The sequence below is a fragment of the Balaenoptera ricei genome, chromosome 9 (genome assembly GCF_028023285.1).
Source record: "Balaenoptera ricei isolate mBalRic1 chromosome 9, mBalRic1.hap2, whole genome shotgun sequence".
In the NCBI taxonomy this organism is placed as follows: domain Eukaryota; kingdom Metazoa; phylum Chordata; class Mammalia; order Artiodactyla; family Balaenopteridae; genus Balaenoptera; species Balaenoptera ricei.
This window is the reverse complement of record NC_082647.1, coordinates 4,209,170-4,233,990: the sequence shown is the minus strand read 5'-3', so window position 1 is coordinate 4,233,990 and position 24,821 is coordinate 4,209,170. Positions and strand designations below refer to the sequence as shown.

Genomic DNA, 24,821 nt, shown 5'->3' with positions numbered 1-24,821 from the left:
CTTCAATCAGCATCCACATAGCAACTGCTTCCAAGTTGTTATCTCCAGGTGTGTCCCTCTCCCCTGAAACAGATATTTGCATATCCCACTGCTTGGATGTTTAATAGGCAACTCAAACCTAACCAGACTTCTGATTGGCCATCCCCAAACTGCTCCGCCCACAAACACCTGGGAGTCAGCCTTGATTCCTCTCCCCACCCCCACCCCAGAATTTCTGGCAGAAAATCTTTCAGCTCTGTGTTCAAAACGCTGTGTCCTCAGAATCTGCTGATTTCTCCCCACCCCACCATCGTGACCCCCAAAGGCTTTGCCTGGATTCCTACAACAGTTTCCTAATAGGTTATATAAGTCAACTGCTCTTAAACCTCTATGCCTAAATCTCAACACAGAAGCCAAGTGACTTTTTAAAAATGTAAGATCAGGGGCTTCCCTGGTGGCGCAGTGGTTAAGAATCCACCTGCCAATGCAGGGGACACGGGTTTGAGCCCTGGTCCGGGAAGATCCCACATGCCGCGGAGCAACTAAGCCCGTGCGCCATAACTACTGAACCTGCGCTCTACAGCCTGTGAGCCGCAACTACTGAAGCCCTTGCTCCTAGAGCCCGTGCTCCACAACAAGAGAAGCCACCGCAATGATAAGGCCACGCACCACAACGAAGAGTGGCCCCCACTCACCGTGACTAGAGAAAGCCCGCACACAGCAGCAACGAAGACCCAACGCGGCCAAAAATAAAAATAAAATAAATCTATAAAAAAAATGTAAGATCGAGTCACCCACTGCTCAATAACTCCAATGACACAGCATCTTGTTCAGAGAAAAATCCACTATCTTTACAATAGGCCTCAAAGACCACACATAAGCCACCCAATTACCTCTCTACCCCATCACTCTCCTCAGTCACTCTGTGCCAGCTCCACCAGCCCCCTCGCCCTTCTCCGACACACCATGCACAGTGCTGCCTCAGGGCCTTTGCACCTGCTGCCGTCATGTGCAGTGCTCTGCCCACAGGCGGCCACGGGGCTCACTCTCTCTCCTCTTCCAGGTCTTGGCTCAGCTAGCATTTTCTCAGTGAGGCTTCCCCTACCCAACCCCTTTCCCACCCCACACCCCCCTTCCCTGCATTGTTTGTCTCAACAGCATTTCTCATGATCTGACATACAAAATATTATACTTATTTTTTATTCTCTGTCTCTTCCTACTAACAGACAAACTATATGAGAACAGAGATTTTTGTGTTTTTATCCACTGCAGTATCTCCAGTGCCTGACACATAATAAATTCTCAATAATTATTTATTGAATTAGCAAGTGACAATAAATGCATTGAAAAAATAGTGGGTGTTAATTATATGTTATCTTCACATATTCTGTGTGTGTGTGTGTGTGTGTGTGTGTGTGAGTGACAGAGAGAAATAAAAAGAGAGAGAGAGGAGGCCTCAAACTTCATGAAATTTCAGCCACTAATCAGTCAACATGCATTACTGAATACTTGCTTTGTACAAGAAAATCTTAGATGCTTTGTTGATAGAAACAGTTAATAATCAAACAGGAGAGAAAATTTAACAGATCTGTAATATCTTGGAAGCTGGGATGAGTGTGGCCTAGTGTATCCTCCATGGCTTCGTGGAGGTAGGAATTCACCTTTCTTGGAAACAAGGATAATGATGAGAGATGTCTATGAAGGCCTGTAGGCATGAGGACCAGCTCAAGCAAAGGGGCAGTGTTGCAACCGCAGGCCATGCGTTCTCTAGACCTGGGGTCAATCCACCTGTCAGGAAAGGAGCATGATTTAGGGAAATAGACAAGTAGTCAGGTTACTGGGGCCACAATGTGGAAGACTCTGAAAGCCAAACTAAAGTATTGAAAACTAATGGCCAATGAATATCATCTGAATAAGTCAGGAAAACCTCTGTCAAACAAAACACAATACGAGGTCTAAATCTATAAACAATATCATAATTGGCAGTCCCGGATGACCTGGAAGCCAAGTGCGCGGACGGCTCACGTTCTCTTCCTCGGCTCCCCTTTATCCACTGCCGTGGTTTTGAGAGCCTCATGGAAACCAGAGGCCCTTCAGACCCTTGAAAACGAAGGCACTAGATCACTGGGGTTTCCCTCTACATGTAATTTACATGCATCTGCCATCATCTGGAAATCTAGTTAATATCACAGAGCGACAGCTGGCTATGCCTGAATGCCCCCCTGAGCTGGTAGCCAGGAGATAACCCATCTGTGTGAACTTGGGCCTGGCTTGGCCATCTTCAGTGTCCTTCATCCCAACACTCATTCAACAAACCTGACCACCGTGCACCAGGCACCGTCGCAGGCAGTGAGCGCAAAACGGAACCTAGAAAAGCTGATCGGCTTAACTGCTGCCGAGGAAACAACAGGTTAGTGTCCTGGAGCTTAAAGGGTGGGATTAACCAGATTTATAAGGTTGGGCAGAGAACGAGCTCTGAGGAAGCACGTTTAATCTGAGACGTTGAGGGAGGAAGGGACCAGCTATGGGGTGAGTGAGGGAAGAGGATTCCAGATGGAGAGGACAGCACACACCAAGTCCTTAGGGTAGGAACGTGTCTCAGACATGCAAGGAACTGAGCCATGGTCCCTGGGCTTGGAGATCATTTGGTTTTTGTCTTCAGAGCAGAGGAGGACCCTCGCTACTAAACATGGCAGAGACTGCAAGATGCGTTATTCCTGGTCTGTCCCAGATGCTTCTGCTTTTCAAGTCTGATACATCCACACCTACATCTATATCCTCATGTACACCTACACCTGCACCTACATTTACAGCTACCTCTAGACAGACAGACAGACACACACACACACAGACACACACACACACGGGCTACTTCCAGAGGTCACTAGGCCAGAGCTGCACTTGCCAAGTATAGTCAGTCGTGAACTTCATGGTTTACAGACTCCATATCTGCAAATTCACTCACTCGCTAAAATCCATTTGTAACCTCAAAATCAATACTCGTGCCACCTCTGCAGTCTTTCACAAACGTGCCCAAGGCGGTGACGATTTTGAGTTGCTGTCATGCGCGTCTCCAGCAGAGGTCAAACAGGGCAACGCCCTGCCTCTTTGTTTCAGCTCAGGCTGTAAACCAGGGTCCTGTTCAGGGTTATTTCGTGCCATGTTTTTCACATTTTGTGGGTTTTTTTCTTGGTGATTTCGCTGCTGAAAAAGACCCCCAAGCATAGTGCAGCAGGACCGCCTTGTGTTCCTAAATGTGACAGGCCTCACGGAGAAGCCACGTGTGTGAGACAAACTTCGTTCACGCATGGGTTATACCGCTGGTGGCCTTGAGTTCAATGTTGGTAGATCAACAGTTAAATACCATTTTGAACAGAATGTTCCTTGAGTTTATATTTTTGTGTGCAGTTGCTTAAATATATAATTTCTCAGTAAAGACTCCCTACTACACCTGAATCCATATTATTACCTTGTTCATTCAACTGTATTTAAACAAATCAAAACTCCTCATAATGGTCTCTAAGACTGCGTGATTTCACTGCAGCTTTATTTTATAACTCTCTACTTAATTATAAATTTCAAACAAAGGGAAGCATTCGGATGATAATAGCAACCTACCGGATATTTATCCAATGCTAACATTTTGTCCTATTTGCTTCAGTTCTTTTAAGGAGATGACAGTGTACAGACACAGCTGAGTCCCATCTTTCCCACGTGCTCTGGCCCGCCTCCTCTCCCAGGTGTACATCCTCAGGACGATGTCTATCCCATCCCTCTTGTTTTGTACCTTGACTACTTCTATACGGAATCGTGAAGAACATCAAAGTTTTGCAGGGAAAAAGGAGCTTGGAGGTCACCTAAGTGATCATTATTTTACTGTTTTCTTTAGGATTAGCCAGGGGGGGCAATAATAAAAAGCTCCTTGCTCTTTGAGAAGCTAATGATGCCCCCACTGGGTTATTCACAATACCAGCATGAAAGAGCAAAAATGTACGGGGTCCTCGTTCAAGTAATGTGCTTTCATTTAACCCCTTACAATTTTTAGGAGCTCTGTTTTCATTTCCGTCCCAAGTAAACACAGGATAACTCAACAATGATTAGGGGTATTCTATTCATTTACTTGCCTTTCAAAAGCACTCATTTTGTTTTGAAAGATGAAGTTCCTTCACAGATACTGTATTCAGTGAATGTTCAACTTTATTTTATATACTGTCGTGGACAGTGTAACTGGAGATGATGGTCCACAGGGATGGCTACAAGTCCCCCAGGCCACACAAAGAGAGCCCAGGTAGCTCAGAGGACAGGCATTGCCAAGCCCTATGCTAGTAATAATGCGCTAGCTCCTGCCAGCGCCTGCAGCTCCACCATCGCTCAGAGAGGCCCTGATTGTGCCTTTGGCTTTCCTGGGTCCTCCATCACTGAACAGCGTATTGCAAAATTCACCGGGTGGTTAGTCTTAGAAAACCCAAGGTACAAATGCACAGCCACTACCTCCTGAGTGCCTGCTGTGGAACTTTAAGAACATAAGAAAATGTCATTGAAGCTGAATCTGCAAATACAAATGGAGAGGGAAACTGGTTCTAGAGAATCCAAACAGCACATTCTTCTTTCCTGCTAAGAACCAGTGGCTAGCAAACCAATTCCTGCCTATTAACCGTGAGATAAAGTCCAGGCTCTGTAGTCAAGCATTCAAAGATCCAACCTGCTTTTTCTCTACAGAACCATCTTGCTAGAATTAGACCGACCTGCCTGTTTTACCAAGACGGGCTGTAAGAATTCCTCCCTCTCACCTTTCCTTAAGTGATGCCCGTGGCTCAGAATAACCCGAACCATTTTCCTCATCTCCTGAAATCCTCCTGAGTCCTCAAGGCAAAGCCACGTGCCCTTCCTGCCTGTGACCTTGACCTTCCCTGCACCCACAGGACCCCCACCTCCCAGTCTCCTGCATGGGCAGCTCTGAAGGGCTGCACCACTAATAGGACAGTGAACGTACACGCTGATAGCTCACCTACAAGTGGCATTATCAAGGAGGAAGAACCTGGATTAAAGATTGCTGGTGTGGGAGCCTTCGCTCACCCTCACCGCTATCTGCTTTGTTTCATTTCTGAGCACACAAAAAATACAATTCCCAACTCTCGTGCAGGTGGCTGGCACCACAGGACTGATTCTGGCCAGCGGGCCCTGAGCAGAGATGCAAATTCCCTCTACAAGGAAGCATGAGCCCTCTGGTCCCAGCTTCGGGAACTGCAAGCCCTACGTGGAGAAGCAGAGCAGCACAGTGAAAACAGCTGAATCTCTGAGTCATTGTGTTGCCCACAGGAGACTCTGAGGAATTTAAAAGGAAAACCTTGGCTGTGCTGAACTACTCTTTTGGCAATAATCTGTAACCATAACAAAGCTTCAGATTCTAATCCTGCATCAGCCATTAACAAGATAACGTGGACAAATGCTGTCTACAGCCTCTGAGGGAGAAGGAATTGGTCTGACAACCTGTACAGAAGTCAAGCATTGGTTTACCTACTGCATTGTTTCCAGTGAGCCCACACATTTTTCTTATTTACTCTCCTAGCAAAGACCACAGAGCTCGCTACCAGCTCCCTGCCATCACGAACAATGTTGCAACGAACACGCTTGTGGGTTTCCAAGAAAGGATCTTCACAACCGGGACAGGGTTTCCAGGCGGTATGATGAAAAAGTTCTGGAACTAGAGGGTAGCCATGTTCGCACACACTGTAAATGCACTTAATGCCACTGAATTGTATATTTTAAAACGGTTAAGATGGTCCATTTTATGTTATGTGTATTTTGCCATGATAAGAAAGGTAATTGATACGCTACATTGCTTGAAACATTTCTCTTAAGGAGTTGGGTTTTGTTTGCACTATTGATTTGCTTAGTCAACCTCTTCATCACAGAGGATACCGAAGAAACAAGCTCAGATTTCTGCCAAATTAGTAAGATTCCATCTAATGAAGCTTTAGACTATAATTCAAAAATCATTAACCGGACTAGGAGTCCAGCCAGATCCACCACTATCAAAAGAAAGAGCCTCAATGACTGATTTTTTCAAAGTGGAATAATTCATTTATTTCCCTAAAAAGTACATACCATTAGAGCAAATTTTTATGTCTCTGCACTGAAATATTTCAGTTCTTCCAGTGGGCACAGTGACAATTACTTTAAGAGATGCAGATTCTTTCAGTGTAAGGTCATATTTGAGCTATACCTGTATCTACATGTATCTCTATGTGTATCTATACACACACACCATCAATATCATAATTTGACATAAATTCCTGAGGAATTAATGTATTGGAGTCAATACATTAGGGCATCTGCCTTAAGTGTGCAGAAATTGAGCATATGTCTCGGTTTGAAGAAGAGGGGCCAGAGAGTGATGGCCAGAATGGATGAAGGAAACTGTTCCAAGTGTGGGAAGCAGCAGCCTGCAATGCAGAATGGGGGAAGGGAAGGTAAGTGGGGTCAGTCAGAGAGAACACAAGCACTGGCAGATCTAAGGGGCAAAGAAGTACAGTAGATGACGAAAAGCCAGTAAAGAAAAACAAAGTGCCAATACTCAATGTCACTTTGCTGAATTCCCCTGGCATGATTACAACATCAAATTAAAATAATAAGACCTAGAGAATGAACTTTGTCATACAAATATCTTATACAGTTTTGAAATAATAATTTGGTACCCTGAATGACCATACACAATCAATTCAAAAGGCACCCATATATTTTCAGGAGTGCCATATAATCAGACCAATACAAATGAATTATGATTTGGGATTTTATTCGTCAAGGAAAAAGGCGAATAGGAAGGGATTCACTTAATCACTGTTGCATGGTTTATTTGGGGCAAGGAAATGGAAGAGATCATGATTTCCCAAGTTTTCCTAATATTATGTTACCTCTGCAAACGTCAAAACCATTCACATAACCCTTATTGGGTAATAGATGAACGGGTGGCATATACTGACCAAGAAATAGATACCAATTCCTTCAACACTGCTATTCATACCAGCTTCTAAATACATCTCAAGTACAGTTGTGCATAGTAGGTGAGTAAACGACTTTCCCTATCCAGACTCCAGACACTCACATTGCAAGGAATCTACAAATCCTTAGCTCTGTGTCCTGGGATTTCCAGCTTGCTTTGCCAGCATCTGTGCTGGTGAAAGAGAGCTACCTGTTCAACTTATTTTGTATCAATTATGTGGAATGATTCCTTTCATAACACAGAGCACCAATCTATAACTCTGAAGTTCACAGTCATTATCCGAAGTAATCTTCCACTCCTGCCTCTGCCTCGCGTGAGAGGTGAACTGATTTCTCGCCCTCCTATGAAACGTGAGTGTGCTGGGCTACATTCCCTCTGAAACCCCTTGTAGTTCTAATTATTCTGGGATTTTAGAACATGATAAAACTAAACTAAGGCTATGGCTGTTAGGTTGTACTTCCTAATGTGTCTTAGTTTGGGGCCCCCTAGACATAGACTCTAAATCAAGGCTTATGGGGCACCAGTAGTTAAGTTGGAAAATGATTCCAGACATGCCAGCAGGAGAGTGGGGAATTGAGGTGTGTTGGCCCTGTTCCTCAAGAAAGAGACTCCACGTTGGTGTTAAACATGAAAAAAATTGATGAGGGAAAACACTTGTGTGAAGGAAAATAGAGAGGGCGGCCTGGAAGCTACCAGACCACAGTGCAAGTCTGATCCCAGGGCAGGAGAGAAGCTTGGGTGCCTTTTTGGGTCCATGGATGTTCTTCAGAGAGTCTTTGAATGAAAGTTGGCCGTCGGCGAGGTCCCCGATCTCCCAGGAGATGTTACTGTCTCCACCACACTCTGTTCCTGGCTGGGAGGAGGAAGGTTGGATGTTGCACAACTGCCATGACAGATTCCAAAGCATAACAGCTGGGGCCTCAGCCAGCTGTTGTCTCTCCCTGCAGGTGGAGGTTGGCCAGGGCTTTCTCCAGGCGACCACATAAGCCACGGAAGGGACCCAGTAGGGGCGCATTGTTAATCAGCTTTCCACGTGGGCAATGGGGACTGTGAAAGACAGAGTTATCTTACACCAGGTTGAGGGCTGGGGTATTCATCTTCCAAGCCCCATTGTTGAGTTGGTCAGGATTGCTGGCAGGGGCATGAAATCCATGGCACTTCCAGCCTGCCACACACCAATCAGCGTGCAGAGAAAGCCCTCGGACAATTGATACAGGCACTTGCCATTGGAAGTCAGGCCGGTAGGGACAGAAATGGCCAACTGGATATGGGCGGGGCCCCAACAGAGCCTGTGCCACTGCTAGAGGCACGTGGCAGTAGAGATCCACCAGCCCCATGCTGGACGCCTCTCTCCAGCATCAAGGCCACGTAGAACAACCTTCTAAAGATAGCTCATGGTCAGGGTTTGCTATGTGTGAAAGCTTTAACAAAGTGAAAATACCTACTCCTCGCTGCTGACTTTTGCAAGAAGATACAGAAATCTTGGGACAGACTCCTTTCTTGGCAGCCAAGGAGCTCTATTTAGCCCTATCACTGCCCACCATGAGCTTTTTTTAAAAAAAATTATTTATTTATTTATTTTGGCCATGTTAGGTCTTCATCGCTGAGCACGGGCTTTCTCTGGTTGCGGTGAGTGGGGGCTACTCTTCGTTGCAGTGCGCGGGCTTCTCATTGCGGTGGCTTCTCTTGTTGCAGAGCATGGGCTCTAGAGGTGTGGGCTTCAGTAGTTGTGGCACGAGGGGCTCAGCAGTTGTGGTGCATGGGCTTAGTTGCTCCTCAGCATGTGGGAATCTTCCCGGACCAGGGCTCGAACACGTGTCCCCTGCCTTGGCAGGCGGATTCTCAACCACTGTGACACCAGGGAAGTCCCCCACCATGAGCTTTTAACAGCCTTTTTTTCTTTCTTTATGAAATAAATTGAAGAGACTATTTAAAAGTTAAATAATCAGGCCATCATATGGGAAGACCCAATAGACTTGAAGTAAGGAAACGAGGTACAAGACAGTTAAGTTTCAAATAAGAGCAGAGCTAGCATTGCAAGAAGCCCTAGTGACCCAAGGGAGCCAGGGTGGGCACACTCTAGGGACAGGTAATGGGTATGATGACATGAGTCTCTCACTGAAGAAGAATAGATTCTGTAGAACAGGGTGTTTAGAACAGACTTCTAATTGGTGGTCATTGTTTGCAAAATGCAGACTTGGACCACTTCACAGCCTGGGGTTATATAACCAACTCGTTTTAATAAGGGCTGAAAGTGCCGAAGCAATCAACATGACAAATTCTTCTGGACTGACTTGCAAAGGAATCGATGATGTACTTGCAAATATATGGCTATCCGTCATAGCTCCTAGGAGGACAGAGCTTTCACACTACGTGCCAGAAATTTTCTCATGGCATTGCAGAATTTAGGAGCATTCCAGAATTGCCCCAGATGCCAGAGTGACCAATGTGTGCTTGGTGTCAGTGTTCTGCAGAAACATCAGCTCCCAGAGTGCCCACTGAAAGTTCAGTAGGTGTTCAATAAATATTAAAGAATGTTGATGCTAAATTAATTGTGGAAGTGGTAGGTGGCATCATAGGAAGACTTCTCCTACGCGGAATGTATTTTTCTCCGTCCTGCTTCTAGACTGATGAGAGAGAATGACTTACAATAAATTCATTTCACTCTTCTCCCAGATCCAGAGCTAAAGGTGAGACAGTCAGCGTGTAGTCACACGTTCAAAATGACCTTGGTTTTTGCTTCTGCCTCCCTCTGCTGTAAGGCTGGATGCCAGTTTGCATTGCAGGTGGGTAAACTAAAACTATCCCACTTTTCTGAAAGAGATGATCATAGATAGGAATTTTAATCAAATACTATGCACAACATGTCACTTCATTTTGTTGTTATTCTGTCGTTTGCTTAGCGTGGTGTGAAGAGTGGGCAACTATAAAACAGATCGGTAAACTTGAAGTCTTACCATCAGAAACATGGAATGGCCACTAAAACTTGATGTAAAAACTCCCAGTGTTGGTGGCCTGATAGTGACATTACAGCTTATCCCCTGGAACAATTAGCAGAAACCCAAGGGCTAGGCCCAGCTTTCCACTCTTCCCTCAGATATTGAATATCAGCACTTGTCTGTTTTTAAATTCCCAATTAAAGTTATCAAAAAAGCAAAACAGACAATTGTTAAGCAAGGAAACAGTAGCCGAATGCAGCCAATAATGTGAGGCTGTGTTTCACCTGGTAAAACCTGTGTCACATCTGACTCGTTCTATGTACTGATTTCCTGACTCCTGGTAGGAAGGATGTTGAGAAGTGGATTGATGGTTCACATTTTACCTTGGAGAACTCCTCTATTGCCCTAATCTGGGGTGATCAGTGTTTGCTCCAACTTCAGGGCCATTGAGAAGATGCCTGGGGGACTTGGAAGACAGCAACTACATTGCAGAGTAGCAAGTACACAGCTCACAGGTGTCCCAGCGATGGGGGAGGGTCTGGGGAGTGGGCAGCAATGGAGGAAAGGAAAGAACTGGGAAACTGCTGCCTGTATCCTTCTTATTTTCTTCTTCAAGCCTGACACAGTGTGATCTTTTGTATAGTATTGCTTATTCAGGACTGAAAAATGGATTACTAATGAATACGGCCGGATCTGTAAGCTCCAAATTTTACTGTCCCCAAAGTACGATTCATTAGTAAAGCTGGCCACACTACAGTGAATTTTCTAACCTTCAAATTAATCATTAAAAAATAGTGATGTGCACTTATATGTGGAATCTAAAATACGACACAAATGAACTTATGTATGAAACAAAAACAGACTCACAGACATAGAGAACAGACTTGTGGTTACCAGGAGGGAGGGGGGTGGGGGAGGGATGGATTGGGAGTTTGGGATTAGCAGATGCAAACTATTATATATAGAATGGATAAACAACAAGGTCCTACTGTATAGGAACTATATTCAATATCCTGTGATAAACCATAATGGAAAAGAATACAAAAAAGAATATATGTATAACTGAGTCACTTTGCTGTACAGCAGAAATTAACACAACATTGTAAATCAACTATACTTTAATAAGATTAAAAAAAAATAGTGATGTGGGTTATAGAAGGTGGCTTCTGAAATGCCTCCCAAGGATTCCATTGGATCCTATGCTTAGTGATAGCATAGTCTGCAGTTATGCTGAAAACAGAAGAGGTTTTCTAATGTTGCCTAATAAACTTGGTTATTTAACTAAAGGGATTTCTGAGCACTGTAAAAGTTACCACCTGGGTTTTCCTTGCTGCTTATAGTATAATATGAGAGAAGGAGAGATAAAGTGAGGTAAGAATATTTAAACAGGACTTCCCTTGTGGCACAGTGGTTGGGAGTCTGCCTGCCAATGCAAGGGACACGGGTTCGAGCCCTGGTCCGGGAAGATCCCACATGTCGCGGAGCAACTAGGCTCGTGCACCACAACTGCTGAGCCTTGCTCTAGAGCCTGCGAGCCACAACTACTGAGCCCACGTGCCACAACTGCTGGGGCCCGTGCCCTGGAGCCGCTGCTCCGTAACAGGAGAGGTCACCGCAGTGAGAGGCCCACACACCACAACGAAGAGCAGCTCCAACTCGCCGCAGCTAGAGAAAGCCCACGCCCAGCAATAAAGACCCAACGCAGCCAAAAAAAAAAAAAAAAAAGAATATTTAAACCAAAAGACAACAGGAGACCCCAAGACTAAAAAGATACACTCAGAGACTTCTGGTTTCAGCCCCAACATGGAAAGAGCTTAGGAGTCATCACTCCCATCCTTACAACAAGGAAAACCTGAATGCACTGAAAATCGATGATGTTTCTTGGACCCAGAAGAGCATGGAGGCGCCAGGGCACCGGGCTTCCCGGGAATCTGCAGAGATGAGTGAATCCAGGAAGGTGGGGCTGAGATCTGCTTCCCTGGAGCAGGAGCCCTGGAGACACAAAGCCGGAGGACCCTCCCTTAGTGGGAATTCCGATGAATTTCTGGAGGCTGAGAGTGGAGCAGTGCGGGGGCGGGAAACTCTGCGTGGCCTCAGGGCGCCACCCACTTGCGGATTTTACCTCCAGAAAAGAGTGGACTTGAGCGTATGTGTTAGTGTGAAGCGCTCCCAGTGGCTCCAGGCAGCCGTAACAATGACCCCTGCCACCTGATGAGGCCTACCGCCTTGCTAAACCCCTTCTACACACCAATATTTCGGAGCCAGTTTCTTTACCCAGAATACAGCACGATAACACCTACCTCAGAGCTGTAAAATCAATGAGAGAAATAATTTGCCCGGAGATGTTCACCAGGGAAAGCAAAGCCGAGATTCTAGACCGACATCTGCCTCCACAGCCATGCCGGGTCCACTGCGGTACTCAGATGCCCCAAATGTGCCTTCACATTTGCGGAATAGAAATGTCACGAGTCACCTTTGAACTGTCAGTGGGCAAAAGCGACGGTACATGATAACTTATTTTACAAAATGGAGACGATTCCTGTTTGGACTTGGGGCTCTTAAAGAAATGACAGCCAACACCTGAGACTGAAATCTCCTTTTTACTGTTCTAGGGGCACCCTGCGGAGATGTGCTTCTGTTAGCAACTCCCTGTGCAGCTCTGGTTCCCACAGGTGAAACCAACTCCGTCCTTCGTTTTATACATGATGAAACTAAGGCTGTGGGACTGGGAAATCGAAACCGAATTATGAGCCCTGATATTTCCATACAGAATATTCAAACTATCACTACCTAGAGAAATCGAGACAAAACTTCACATTTGGCTAAATAACATGGCTGTATCCTATCGGTCCACTGTTCAGACTTGTGATTCTAACTGTTGCAATGCGGTCTTCATGGAGCAGGTGCCCTTTCTTGATTACTTTATTTATTTTTAGTTCCCAAGGGTCAATTTTCCACCTCCACCCGAAGGCTGCCTAATTAGACCACGACTTCCCAGGCGCCAAAGAAAGAAGACGGAGGAGAACATACAAAGAAAAAACCCTGGGGACATGCAAATCCTTCCACTGCAGAAACAAGTGGATGCGCTCTGCTGCCCTCCCCCCAGCACGGCCCTGGGCACGCAGATGGGGCCCCGCAGAGCGCCGCCCCGTGCAGCGCCTGCCCCCGGGAGCACCATGCTTTCCTCCTCAGCTGTAGCTGGTGGAGACTCTGCCGAGGAGCCTGGGTACCGTCCCAGCTCGTCCTCCGCCCCCTCCACTGCCTCGCCTTCCCTGTGCAGTGGCGCCCGGCAGAGCCTCGCGTGCCACCTCCCGACCATCCCGGGAAGATTTGGCGGCTCGAGCCGGGGCAGGAGCTGCAGGCGAGAGCGGGCGCCCGCCCCTCCAAGTGGCCCTGCTCAATTCAGCCGTGCCGGCCGGCTGGGCTGCCTGGTCCGCACGGATTGCGGCTCCAGGCGCGGCGCTGGAGGGCGTGGAGGGGTGGGCGAAGGTCGGTGCTGGAGGCCCGCGCGAACCCGTGCGCTACGCGCCCTGCAGCCGCAGCTCCGCCCGGGGGGGCGGGGGGCGCGGGCTTCTCGAGCTTCCGCGGCTTTCCCCACCCCTTACTCGGGGGAAGAGCTCAGTCCTGCCGCTCCCACCCTCCCCGTACACGTACCTCCTCGCCCCACCTCGGAGCTCCTTTTGGATTTGCTCGCGCTTCTGGTCTGGAGAGTCCTGGACTATTTCCCGGGAAGGCAGCCCTGGGCCGAGCGCCCTCGGAGCCGCCGGCGCCGGCCGGGCTCCCTCCGGGTCCCAGCAGCTGCTTCTCCTTCTTCGGCTCGGGCTGCAGGGCTTAGCCTCCCTGGGCGGGGGGCCCCACGGAAACCTGCCGCGTGGGGACGCCGCCCGGTCGTGGCTGCACAGGGAGGACCCACCTCGCCTCCGGGAGACGCGCACCTTGCCATCCTCCGCGCGCCAAGGAACTTTTAGAGGTAGAGAATCGTCCCCCAACTTCCTCCGGACATGAATCAGACAGCGGGAGCCTCCAATAACGTCAGATGTCCCCCGGGGAAAGGCCACAAGGTAAGGGACCCGCGACGGAGGGGCTGGTGCGGGAACCTGGAGAGCAGGTGGCGACTGCAGGTTGCGGGCGAGAGGACGGGCGCTGGTTTGCGTATTCCGAGCCGCCGGCCCCTCCTCAGCCGGGGAGGGGGTTCTTGAGTCCAGTCGGTGGGCCGCGCGCGGGGGTTTGTGAGAAGAGGTGGTGTTTAATCGACCCAAAGCCAACGCCAGGCTCTGCAGGTGCACCTGCTCTGGGCTGCCCGGGGCTCGGCCGGCTCGCTGGCAGACGCAGCTGTTTCCAGGGATTGCCGCGTTTCGGGGAGGGCGAAAGGTCAGCGGGGGGAGGCAGGGCCTCTCGGAATCAGCCCGTGACCCCTGGGCCGGAGCTTCCATTAAAGGGCTTCCCGGGAGGCGTTCTGGGCTCTGCCGGGGGCGCACGCTCTTGTCGGTGTCACGGACACGTGCGTAATTAACTTTAATGGGCCGCTGCGTGCCTGGAATATTTCCAGGAAATTACTGATGTTCGGAGGGAAGAGGGGCGGGCAGTGGCCTGAGGAACCGTTCCAGAACCTCTCCAGTGGCCCAGAGCGGGAGGGACATGCCCAGGGAAGCATCTCTGTCCGCGCGCAGAGAAGCAGATCCCCACGGAGGTCTCGGTTCCACGGCGATCTCGTGTGCGGCACAGCCTTGCTTGGCCATGGTCAGTTGTCCTGTTCTCTGCCTCACCTGTCTGTTCTCACCTTAGGTAGTGGTTAGTTTGCAAGGAAATTCCTTACCTGGGTTACACAGGGAAGCTGTGCGGCCGTGTATGTATCAATGTGCTTTAAAAATATTTTAGAGTATTTGTAATTTTTTGTTTTAAACTGAAAGAAGGCAAGTACTTTCTTTGGATCTTAGATTTGATGTGTAGCCTGGATCTGTGCTCTAAGGTTTTGTCTTGTGTTTGCTACGCCTGTTTTTGCTTCTACCTTTTTTATATGCAGAGAAGCGTATGTGTTTATTAGCATGTTATTAACAGATTGTTCTCATTAATACCTATTTGTTGGCTGTTGGACATATGTGGAATTGAAGTTAGTAATGGTATTAGATTCATTTGGTGGATAAGGGAACTCCTGGTCTGTTATGTAAGATAAGGCTTCAGGACTGAATACTTTTATTTCAATTAAGTGATAACCATGGTTTTCTACTCCATTCAGGCCTGAGTGAAATATTTGAATCAGCACCTCATGTCTTGATCTCTGTTCTTATTAACTATGATTCGAGTAGTTACACTTTTCACATTTACTTTATTTAATATCCTTAGGAGATGTCTTTTCAATATGGGGTAGCTGATATTATAAGACTTTAAAGATAATTAAGTTTCACTCATCAGTGAGTATGTAGTAGAGACATTCAGAAGATCATTCGGTAATTTCTTTTTTAAACTGCCTTCGGTTCCGATGGTAAAGTGGCTTCTTGGCAATACTGCAGGGTATTGACACCAATAAAATTTTCCGGGAAGTGTTCAAACACACAGCAACAATTTAGAAGGTACTAGAAAAACCTTTAGTCATGAGTTAGGGATCACCCTGTGCCTCTAGCCGGTGCCCAACAAACGCTTGGTCCATTGAATCATATTAATTCCATAAACAGTCATCATCAGTCATTTATTTAGCAAACATTGTAAACTCCTACTAAGTTCCAAGAACCCAAATACAAATCTGCAGATTGCTTTCACTCTCTAGAACACAGCTCTAGTCATACCCACCCTTCATGCTTTAAAATCTTTGATGGTCCCCATTGCCTAAAGGGAGGTTATGATTATCCATCTGCTGGGAGAAAAAAATTCCAATCCCCTTCCTCAAAGAAGAATCTAGTTAAGTTGTACTTTGCCTTCACGCTTTGTAAATTGTAGTTGGTAGTTTGTTTTGGAGGTTGCTGCAGTGAGGTGGCAGTGCTGGGATGGAGTGTTAGTGAATGTTCTGGAGAGAATGAGGGGCACGTACAGAGCAGGGGTTAACAGTCGACACTGGAAAGTACTGGACAGACCACATGAGACTTAGGTTTCAATAGTTTTAATAAAGCATCAAAGTTAATAATATCAGTTTATTTTATTGTACGTTTGAAGTGTTTGTTTCCATTTTGTGCTCTTGGGAGGGTTCATGTTGGGACACTTCTTGGGCGGAAGAGCCTCAACCTCTCCGGAAGACGTTTCAGCTGGACTCCCTTTCGTGTTATTTATTTACCGATTACTATCACAGCCATTTCTGTTGGCACTTTATTATGATTTGTTCTTGGGCAGACATTCCTTGGGAAACATCTCTTGTCTTCCTCTTTTAGGGTGGCCACTCAGTGGTTGAGTTTAGCCATCTTGGGATGTGTTATTTGCCTCTGGGTTCCTTCTCAAATATTGACACCCCCAGAATTGGGAAAAGAAAGGTCCTTTTTGTAGCTTCCTTGCTTCTGACTGTGGGGTCATCTACCATCTGCTAATAGCTGCCAAGGACCACAGAGGGTACCAATCCAACTGTCATCCCTGGTGTGGGCAGGAGCCACTGGTCCTGAGGAGGTAGCTCCAGAGTGACAGCCGCCTGGCACTGGGAAAGTAAAATGTCCCCATGGGATCCCGCAGTCTCCCCTACCCCGTGTCGGTCTGGGGCTGGGTGCAGTGAGCGTATCCGTCAAGCACTGGTCAAGCACCAGTCAACAGCTAGGGCTGTTCTACAGATACTTGCAAGAGGGCCTAACAGCTGGGTGCAGCCCACAGACCAGTCGAGCAGCTTACCTGGGGCAACTCCACAGGGGTGGGCTCTGCACCCGCCAGGGCTTACTGACTTCTGCCAGCTCTGGTCTAATATTGAGGCTTTCTGGAAACTCACTAAGTGCCTTACTTTCTTGCTTTCTTTTTTTTAAAAAAGATACAAAATGAATGGTATACATTTTATGCTACTAATTACATAGAAATACACAGGTGAAGAGAAAAGGCAGTAAGGAAATATACCACACTGTTCACTCTGATGAGCTCAGAATTAGGAGACAGAGTGATTCTTATTTTCACTATACTTTCCACTTAAATCTTCCATAGTTATAATATATTGTAGGTTTTTTTTTGATTGCTTAATGAATATATTTTGCAATAATATTACTAAACAATGTGAACGTTTAAAAGTTTGGTTTGGAAAACCTACATACCATTGTAGAAGGAATTTATTAAAATCCAATATAACCTTTATAAAAAGAAGAGCTGCAGTTTTATTATTTACACAAGATGTTTGCATTTCTTTTTCATAGTCTAAAAGATACTAAAGTCTTCCGTGGTAAAAGGTGGGGGTTACTGATACATCTCAGTATTGCAGAATGGACAACTTAAACTTTAATGTGTAGTCGCTCAACTGTATTCCAAAATTATTCTGTAATTTGTTTTTAAAAAAATTTTTTTTTCCTAATGTTAACTTCTTACTTCACTGGTGCTAATTACTAATCCTTTTCTTCACTGCTTTTTGAAACATAAGAGTAGTGGTACATGGAAGTGACTCCTACTGATGTGGGGTGACCATCTTCAGACCTGCAGGGTAGCCTCACGTTCTGTTTTCTGATCTCGCCAGAGTATTAAATTTTCAAAGTCATGCATATTGAGAGGAAAATAAATTTTATATTTAAAACATTTTGACTGATAAACTAGATACAATGTTGTATCTAAAGCTCTAATTTTGATTGCTTTATGTTGGGCATTTTTATAGTTGTTTGGGGAAATCAATAGGACATGACTGCTGGTTGACCTGTGAGCTGGACCAGGGCAGTTGGAGGCTCCTTTTGCCCTGCCCCCGTCCTTGGAAGCTGCGTCTGCCTACTGTTCCCACAGTGGGAGCGTTCCAAGGACGCAGCCTTGAGAGATTGAGCTGCTGTTGAGACCACCTGCCCTGAATACGTGACTGAACCCAGTTAAGGCCTATCTATAAACTTGAAGATTGTGGCGGGCAGGTGCGGAGATCTGCTGGTCTAGGGGCCACCCGGGATCTAAGTCCCCTTGCTTATTAAAACTGCCACCTGCCAGTCTGGAGTGGTCTCTCCTTGCCCTCCACATATGGGGGCAGGTTTCAGATTACACCCCGAAGCTCCTGAGGTTTTGAACCAGAAATAATCCAAGTGGTAAAAGTGTTTTTCTGATGAATTTAGCTTCTTTCTTCCTATTCACTTCTGCTTTCTACTTGTAGTGCTTATTTCACCACGAGACAGGGATGGCAAAGATACGGCCTATGGGTTCAATTCAGGTTGGGTCTCTGTCATTTTCCCTTCAGGGCATTAAAAACAAAAGACTCTGTCAACAGAAAGCATTTTGGTTCAACAGGAATGCATTTTGTGAAATAATACTAGCTAGACCCACCTGCATTTTTACTTTGCCTTTATTCTTAAAGGTATTTTTTTCCCCGTTAGAGAATTCTGAGTTGATAAGATTTTGGTTTCTCTTTCAGCACTTTTTTTTTTTTTTTAACATCTTTATTGGAGTATAATTGCTTTACAGTGATATGTTAGTTTCTCCTTTATAACAAAGTGAATCAGCTATACGTATACATATATCCCCGTATCTCCTCCTTCTTGCGTCTCCCTCCCACCCTCCCTATCCCACCCCTCTAGGTGGTCACAAAGCACCCAGCTGATCTCCCTGTGCTATGCGGCTGCTTCCCACTAGCTATCTATTTGACATTTGGTAGTGTATATATGTCCATGCCACTCTCTCGCTTCGTCCCAGCTTACCCTTCCCCCTCCCCGTGTCCTCAAGTCCATTCTCTACATCTGCATCTTCCTGTGCTGCCCCTAGGTTTTTCAGAGCCTTTTTGTTTTTTTTTTTTAGGTTCCATATATATGTGTTAGCATCTTTCAGCACTTTTATTCTATTTTTTAAATTATTATTTTATTTATTTTTTTATACAGCAGGTTCTTATTAGTTATCCATTTTATACATAATAGTGTATATATGTCGATCCCAATCTCCCAGTTCATCCCACCACCACCCCCTTTCCCCCCTTGGTGTCCATACATTTGTTCTCTACACCTGTGTCTCTATTTCTGCAGGACTTTAAAAGGTGGCATTCCACTGAATTCTGGTCTCAGTTTTTTCTACTGAGAAGTGAAGAGTCATTTGCTACACTGGTCCCTGTGTGTAATGTGCCATTTTTCTCTGTATACTGTCAAGATCTTCTCTCTGGTTTTCATTGTTTGAATGTTACATGCCCGGGCGTGGTTCTCTTCCTGTGTATCCTGCTAAGGGTTCAAAGGTCATCTTGAATCTTTAAATTCACCACATTTGGGAATTTTGTGGCCATTATCTCTCCCAATGTTTTCTCCTGTCCTATTCTCAATTTGTTGAAATGACAATTATACATATGTTAGGCACTTTGTATCATTTTGCAGATCTTCATTTTCCTCTCTTTTCTTCAGATATAGTCATTTCTATCGCTCAGTTTTCACATTTTGTGCTCTGTCTTCTCCATTCTACTGTTTGCAACTTCAGTGGTTTACTTCGGATGTTGTATTCTTAATTCCAGAATCCCCACTTTGTTCTCTTTTCCCTGCTTAGATTTGCTGTCTTTCATTCGTTGTGTGAGTCCCATTTTCCTTCAATTGATGGCCCTCATTAGTAATCGCCACTTTTAAAATCCTTGCCTTCTAACATCTGGGTCGTTTTGGGACTGATCTGTGTTGATTGTGCTTCTTTGTTGAGAATGGGTCATGTTTTCATATTTCTTTGTATGTTGAGTAATTTTGAATTTTATCCTTGACATTGTGAATGTTGGGTGGAAACTCTGGATTCTGTTGATTCTCACTAAGGTAGGCAATTAAGTAAACAGCAACTTGCATGTAATTGTGTTCTTTTATCCTTATCTAGATCACCTTGAATTTCCCCAGTATTTGCATGCCTCAGGGGGCAACCAGGGGTTTGGGCAGCATTTATACACAGAATTTGAGGCTCTCCTACTGTTTTTTTTTAGTTCTAGAAATCCCCCCTCACTTTCTGGCTGAAGCAGCTACCTCAAACCCTGTCCTCTACAAAATCTGCTCACTTTGGGTTGTTCTCTAGGGCTTTCAGATTATCAGTTTGTTTTGCATTTTGAAAATTATATGTGTGAAGCTAGTTTGTCATGACCTTAACTCAGCCATTGTTGGGTCTGGCACTCCCCCTGTCTTTCTTGCCAATAAATTCAATGCCCAGACTTTAGAATCAGTGGTTTGGGGGACCTCACCTAGTGGAGCCCTGGAATCAGTGGCATCAAGTTTCTATGATAACTCAACAGCCCTCTAGACTTACTCCTAACTTCATTTTTCTAAATCTTTTTTTTTTTTTCTGGTTCAAATTCTTTATTATACATCATGGTTGCACAGGTTGAGGATGGTTAAATACAATTGGTTTTCAATTTTTCTTTGAATATTTTCCAGATTACTACATGCAAGTGACCATGAAAATATTTGGCATTTTAAAAATTTGAAACTCTGAACAGGCACTTACATGAAGGAAAACATTACCATTCACAGATAACCACATTTAAAATAGATGCTTCAGCACGTGGTACATGGAACCTTTTGCCAGTTAAGAAGTTGGTTACTGACCATTTTTCAAAGTGCCATAGTAGTAAAACAGGCTTAAAGAAATGTAATTTGCGTTACTTAGCTTACTCATAAAGTAAGGTTAACTGACAAGACTTGCACTGAAGTGTATAAAAAAATATTGGTACAAAAACCACTGAACCATAAGTGAAAGTAGTTTCACACAACAGGCTTCGTTTTAGTTCCTACACCCCACATTTAATGTATTTGCGATCAGACCCCATGCATAGCATAAAAACAGGTGACTGCAACCTTCTTTTTTAGAGGGTTTGAACATTACTTGAATTTAACGTTTAAAAAATTTAAACAGAGTGGATGAAGAAGTTTAAATTTGAGTTTGAACTAGTCAAGGTTCCAATTTAACAAACATGAAATTGTCCAGATCTGGGTAACTACATGCTTCACCTGTTCTCCTGAGTCCCCCATCCTCAAATTTTCCCCTGAAAAGGAAAGAGAATATTTGCAAGAAAATTATATTTGCATATATGTGCTAAAAAGATTCATTAAACCAAAAAATTTTTTTTCAAAGTATTTATGGAAAAATTAGATAGTTTTAACAAACTCAAATGCCAACATAGAGTCAACTCTGCATTGCAGAAAACATACAGTGGTACCTATCAGATATTAGTAGCAAAATGGTTACTTAATATGGTACCCACCCCCCAAAAAAGCTGCAATGACATGCTACATAATCTCTTATGGAAAAAAATTTAAAATTCACACCACAGAAGACTTCAAAGAGAACAAAATTCAGGAAGCCACGGAATGGTAGACTCAGAGGCACCTACAGTAAAGCACTCGTATGCATTTCTCAAACATGTATGGAAAATCATGAATGTAGTTTTCAAAAACATTGAAATGCCATGTTTTAGATCTTTGCAGGATGTACAGGCCGCTCAGGTTTTCTAATTTTATTTGAACACAAAATATTTAATTTTTTGCATGTAGAGAATAAGAGGTAATCATTAGCATGAAAAAGGAGAAGAAAAGAATTTGTAATCAACATTATGCAGAAAGAAAGCAAATTACAAATACCAACCTACTCACATGAAAATCTTTAATGTTTATGCTGATGTATAGCTGAGTGCTTATCATTAAAGGAAAGTGTGCAGTTAAAAAAGAAGAAAACAACACGGCAGTTTAAGAAAGTTCCAGTGTTTCAAAGAAAGCATTTTTTTTTTTTTTTTTTTATAAATTTATTTATTTATTTATTTATTTATTTATTTTTGGCTGTATTGGATCTTCGTTTCTGTGCAAGGGCTTTCTCTAGTTGTGGCAAGCGGGGGCCACTCTTCATCGCTGTGCGCGGGCCTCTCACTGTCACGGCCTCTCTTGTTGCGGAGCACAGGCTTCAGACGCGCAGGCTCAGTAGTTGTGGCTCACGGGCTTAGTTGCTCCGTGGCATGTGGGATCTTCCCAGACCAGGGCTCGAACCCGTGTCCCCTGCATTGGCAGGCAGATTCTCAACCACTGCGCCACCAGGGAAGCCCAAAGAAAGCATTTTTTAAAAATGTATATACGTGAAGAACATTTAGTTATGTCATAAAATAAACTCAGCGCTGTAAGATAAAGGAAGACTATCATAAATGGAGTTTTGGCTTTTCCCCCACCCTACACGCTGCAACCATCTTTAACCTGCCGAACTTAAATCTCAACGGATGTAGGAGTTTTTTTTTTTCTTTTTTTCTCCTATTCAGTTCACATTTCAGGCTGCTCAGTAGATGCCTGTGATTCTGGCGATCCAAATCTCTGGTGAGAGTTTGCTCTCTGTTTCCTCAGTTTTTCAGGAGCTTTTCTCCACAAAATGATATCCTGCTGCTTGAAGTATGTCCTGTCTTCCTCATCAACAAGGGCTAGAATTAAAAAGTACCTTACGGAAGATTTTTTGTTCACATCTCTCATTGTTGGAGTTGGGTCGTATCCTGCTAAAAACAGTCTTACTGGAGTTGATTCACCTTTTACTGGTGTACCATCCATTATTTCATATTTAGCGATTGTTTCTGTTTCTGTTGTGGCACTGGGTCCAATTCCCGTGATCTCTTTTTTAATCAGTTGTAACTCCATATGTTGGATTTTTATTCTTACTAATAAGAAGTAAATTTTTCCCACAGTCACATCCTTTAAATGATGCTTTGATTTATTATATTCAAATTCTATGTGTAGACAATCTTCAGTGCCCACTTCCATCTTAATAGAGTTGTTGACGTCAGGATAGGTAGCAAGCTGGTGAACAATAAGGTCATATTCTTTTACCAAGTCTGTCAGTCTTCTTACTATTGTCACTTTAAGGAAATACCTTAAGCAGACATTGGCACCGATATAAGATTCGCATGGCTTTTCAACTTGCATAAATGCAAAATCATAACTTCTGCTCTGAGTCAGTTCTCCAGGTAAGGCTAGTTCTTTCACTAGGTTTACAAATTTGTGAGTATTACTCTTGTCATTGAAAAGTTCAGTTTGACCTACAAATTCAATTCTGATTCCTTGGTGCTCTAGCCTCTTTCCAGGTTGCTGAAAGGCTAGGTTTACCTTTCCTGAAACAGATTCTCCATCATAGAAAAGATAGCGTTTTTCTACTTTGCCAACTTCAGTTTTCATTTCTGCCGTTTTCCTGGTTTCCCTATCATTAAGGACAACATCGATCTCACAAATGGGACCCAAAAATCCTCCAAGAAAACCCATTGTCAGTGCTGCCACCGCCGCGTCCCCCCACTTCACTCCTCTTCCTTCAGGAGAACTCCCAGCCCAGGCTCCTATTTTTCTAAATCTTTAGTACAAAACTTAATGCTCCTCTGCACTTTGAGACCATATCCAGGAAAGAAAGGCCAGCTGGTGCCATTCTCCCAATATTGCTTTACCCTCCTACCTCCCCCTCCCCAGGACTCTTTAAATCTCTGTGAACCACGCTTCTTGTTGATTCTCAGTCTTTTTTCATTTCTTCTTCTGTCACTCTTTCCTCTCCGTCTCTCTTTTTTGTCCCCAATGTATGTTCTCCAAAATTCACATTCTGATAAATGATAACTTGTTAAATCGAAAGGTTCTCATTTGTTCCTTTGGTTTCCCCTTTCACAAAAAACAAAAGCCAATTTAATGATCTCCCTTCTCCAAGATAACTCCTCTTTTCCCACTCTTTCCTGCCCCTTCCTGTTTAGATCTGCAGAGCTTCGCTTCACGAGCCATTTCACCCACTTTCCAAACTTTTCCTCAGTCTGCACTTTTTTTTTTGGAATTAAGCACCTCCTCCTCCTTTTCACGGGTTAAAGGATTTCCCTTCCGGATTTGGGGACACAGCTTAATCACCGACTTCCTCTCCGTAGGAAGCCTTCCTAGTGGTTAGATCAGCCGTGACTCACAAGCTGCGCTGGGCATCACAGATACATGCGAGGCTTGTGAATTGTGATTTATCGCTGTCATAACGTGGTTCACATCCTGCCTTTTCTCCTCCCTCACACATTCTGGCCTGGGAGTGAGCACATCACAGAGCTAGAATTCAGCTGAGAAGGTGTCCGTCGTAACTCCTGGTTGCAGGTATCGCTCTCCAGCTTGTCATTTGGCTTGAATTTCAGACCTCTCTACCTGTTCTGATCGCTGTACCTACCAGGACCTCAGCCGACAGCTCTTACTGCATTCCCGGCTTCCCTGATCCTGACCACTGACATCTGTCGTCTTCTGTGGGAGTGCCTGTTTTTCCCATTAGAGAGAATCCTCTGTATTTTATTTGATTTTATTTTGTTTATTTATTAATTAATTTATTTATTTGAAGTATAGTTGATTTATAGTGTAGTGTTAATTTCTGCTGTACAGCAGAGTGATTCAGGTATACATATGTATACATTCTTGTTCATATTCTTTTCCATTATGGTTTATCACAAGATATTGAATATTGTTCCCTGTGCTATACAGTAGGATTTTGCTGTTTATTCGTTCTATATATAATAGTTTGCATTGGTTAATCCCAAACTCCCACTCCATCCCTCCCCTGTACCCCCTCCCCCTTGGCAACCACAAATCTATTCTCTATGTCTGGGAGTCTGTTTCTGTTTCATAGGTAAGTTCATTTGTGCCATATTTTAGATTCCACATATAAGTGATATCATATGATATTTGTCTTTCTCCTTCTGACTTACTTCACTTAGTATGATAATTTCTAGGTCCATCCATGTAGCTGCAGATGTATGCCAGTATCTTTTTTGCTTCTCTTCTTATTCCAGTTTCCCCTTAATTTCTGTGATGGTTTTATTTTTTCTCCAATTTATTTCCCAAGTTTGCCCACCGTTG

The 24,821-nt window shown here is 44.6% G+C and overlaps 1 protein-coding gene across 2 annotated transcripts; it reads right to left on the bottom strand.

Moving 5' to 3' along the window:
• Window positions 1-22,241: 22,241 nt before the first annotated feature.
• Window positions 22,242-23,240, bottom strand: LOC132371331 (vacuolar protein sorting-associated protein 26A-like). Of its 2 annotated transcripts, XM_059932559.1 has the most exons (2): window positions 22,499-23,225; window positions 22,327-22,355 (listed from the first exon to the last, which is right to left on the bottom strand). In XM_059932559.1, exons 1-2 carry the CDS (start codon window positions 23,223-23,225, stop codon window positions 22,327-22,329), a joined length of 756 nt encoding a protein of 251 aa, XP_059788542.1. The 2 variants fall into 2 exon arrangements, with proteins under 2 accessions (XP_059788543.1, XP_059788542.1); XM_059932560.1 differs by having other exon boundaries at window positions 22,242-23,240.
• Between the last annotated feature and the right edge of the window lie 1,581 nt (window positions 23,241-24,821).

What these genes read in the sequence shown, in the direction of transcription:
- LOC132371331 (XM_059932560.1), bottom strand. Translation starts at nt 23,225, where the DNA reads ATGGGTTTTCTTGGAGGATTTTTGGGTCCCATTTGTGAGATCGATGTT.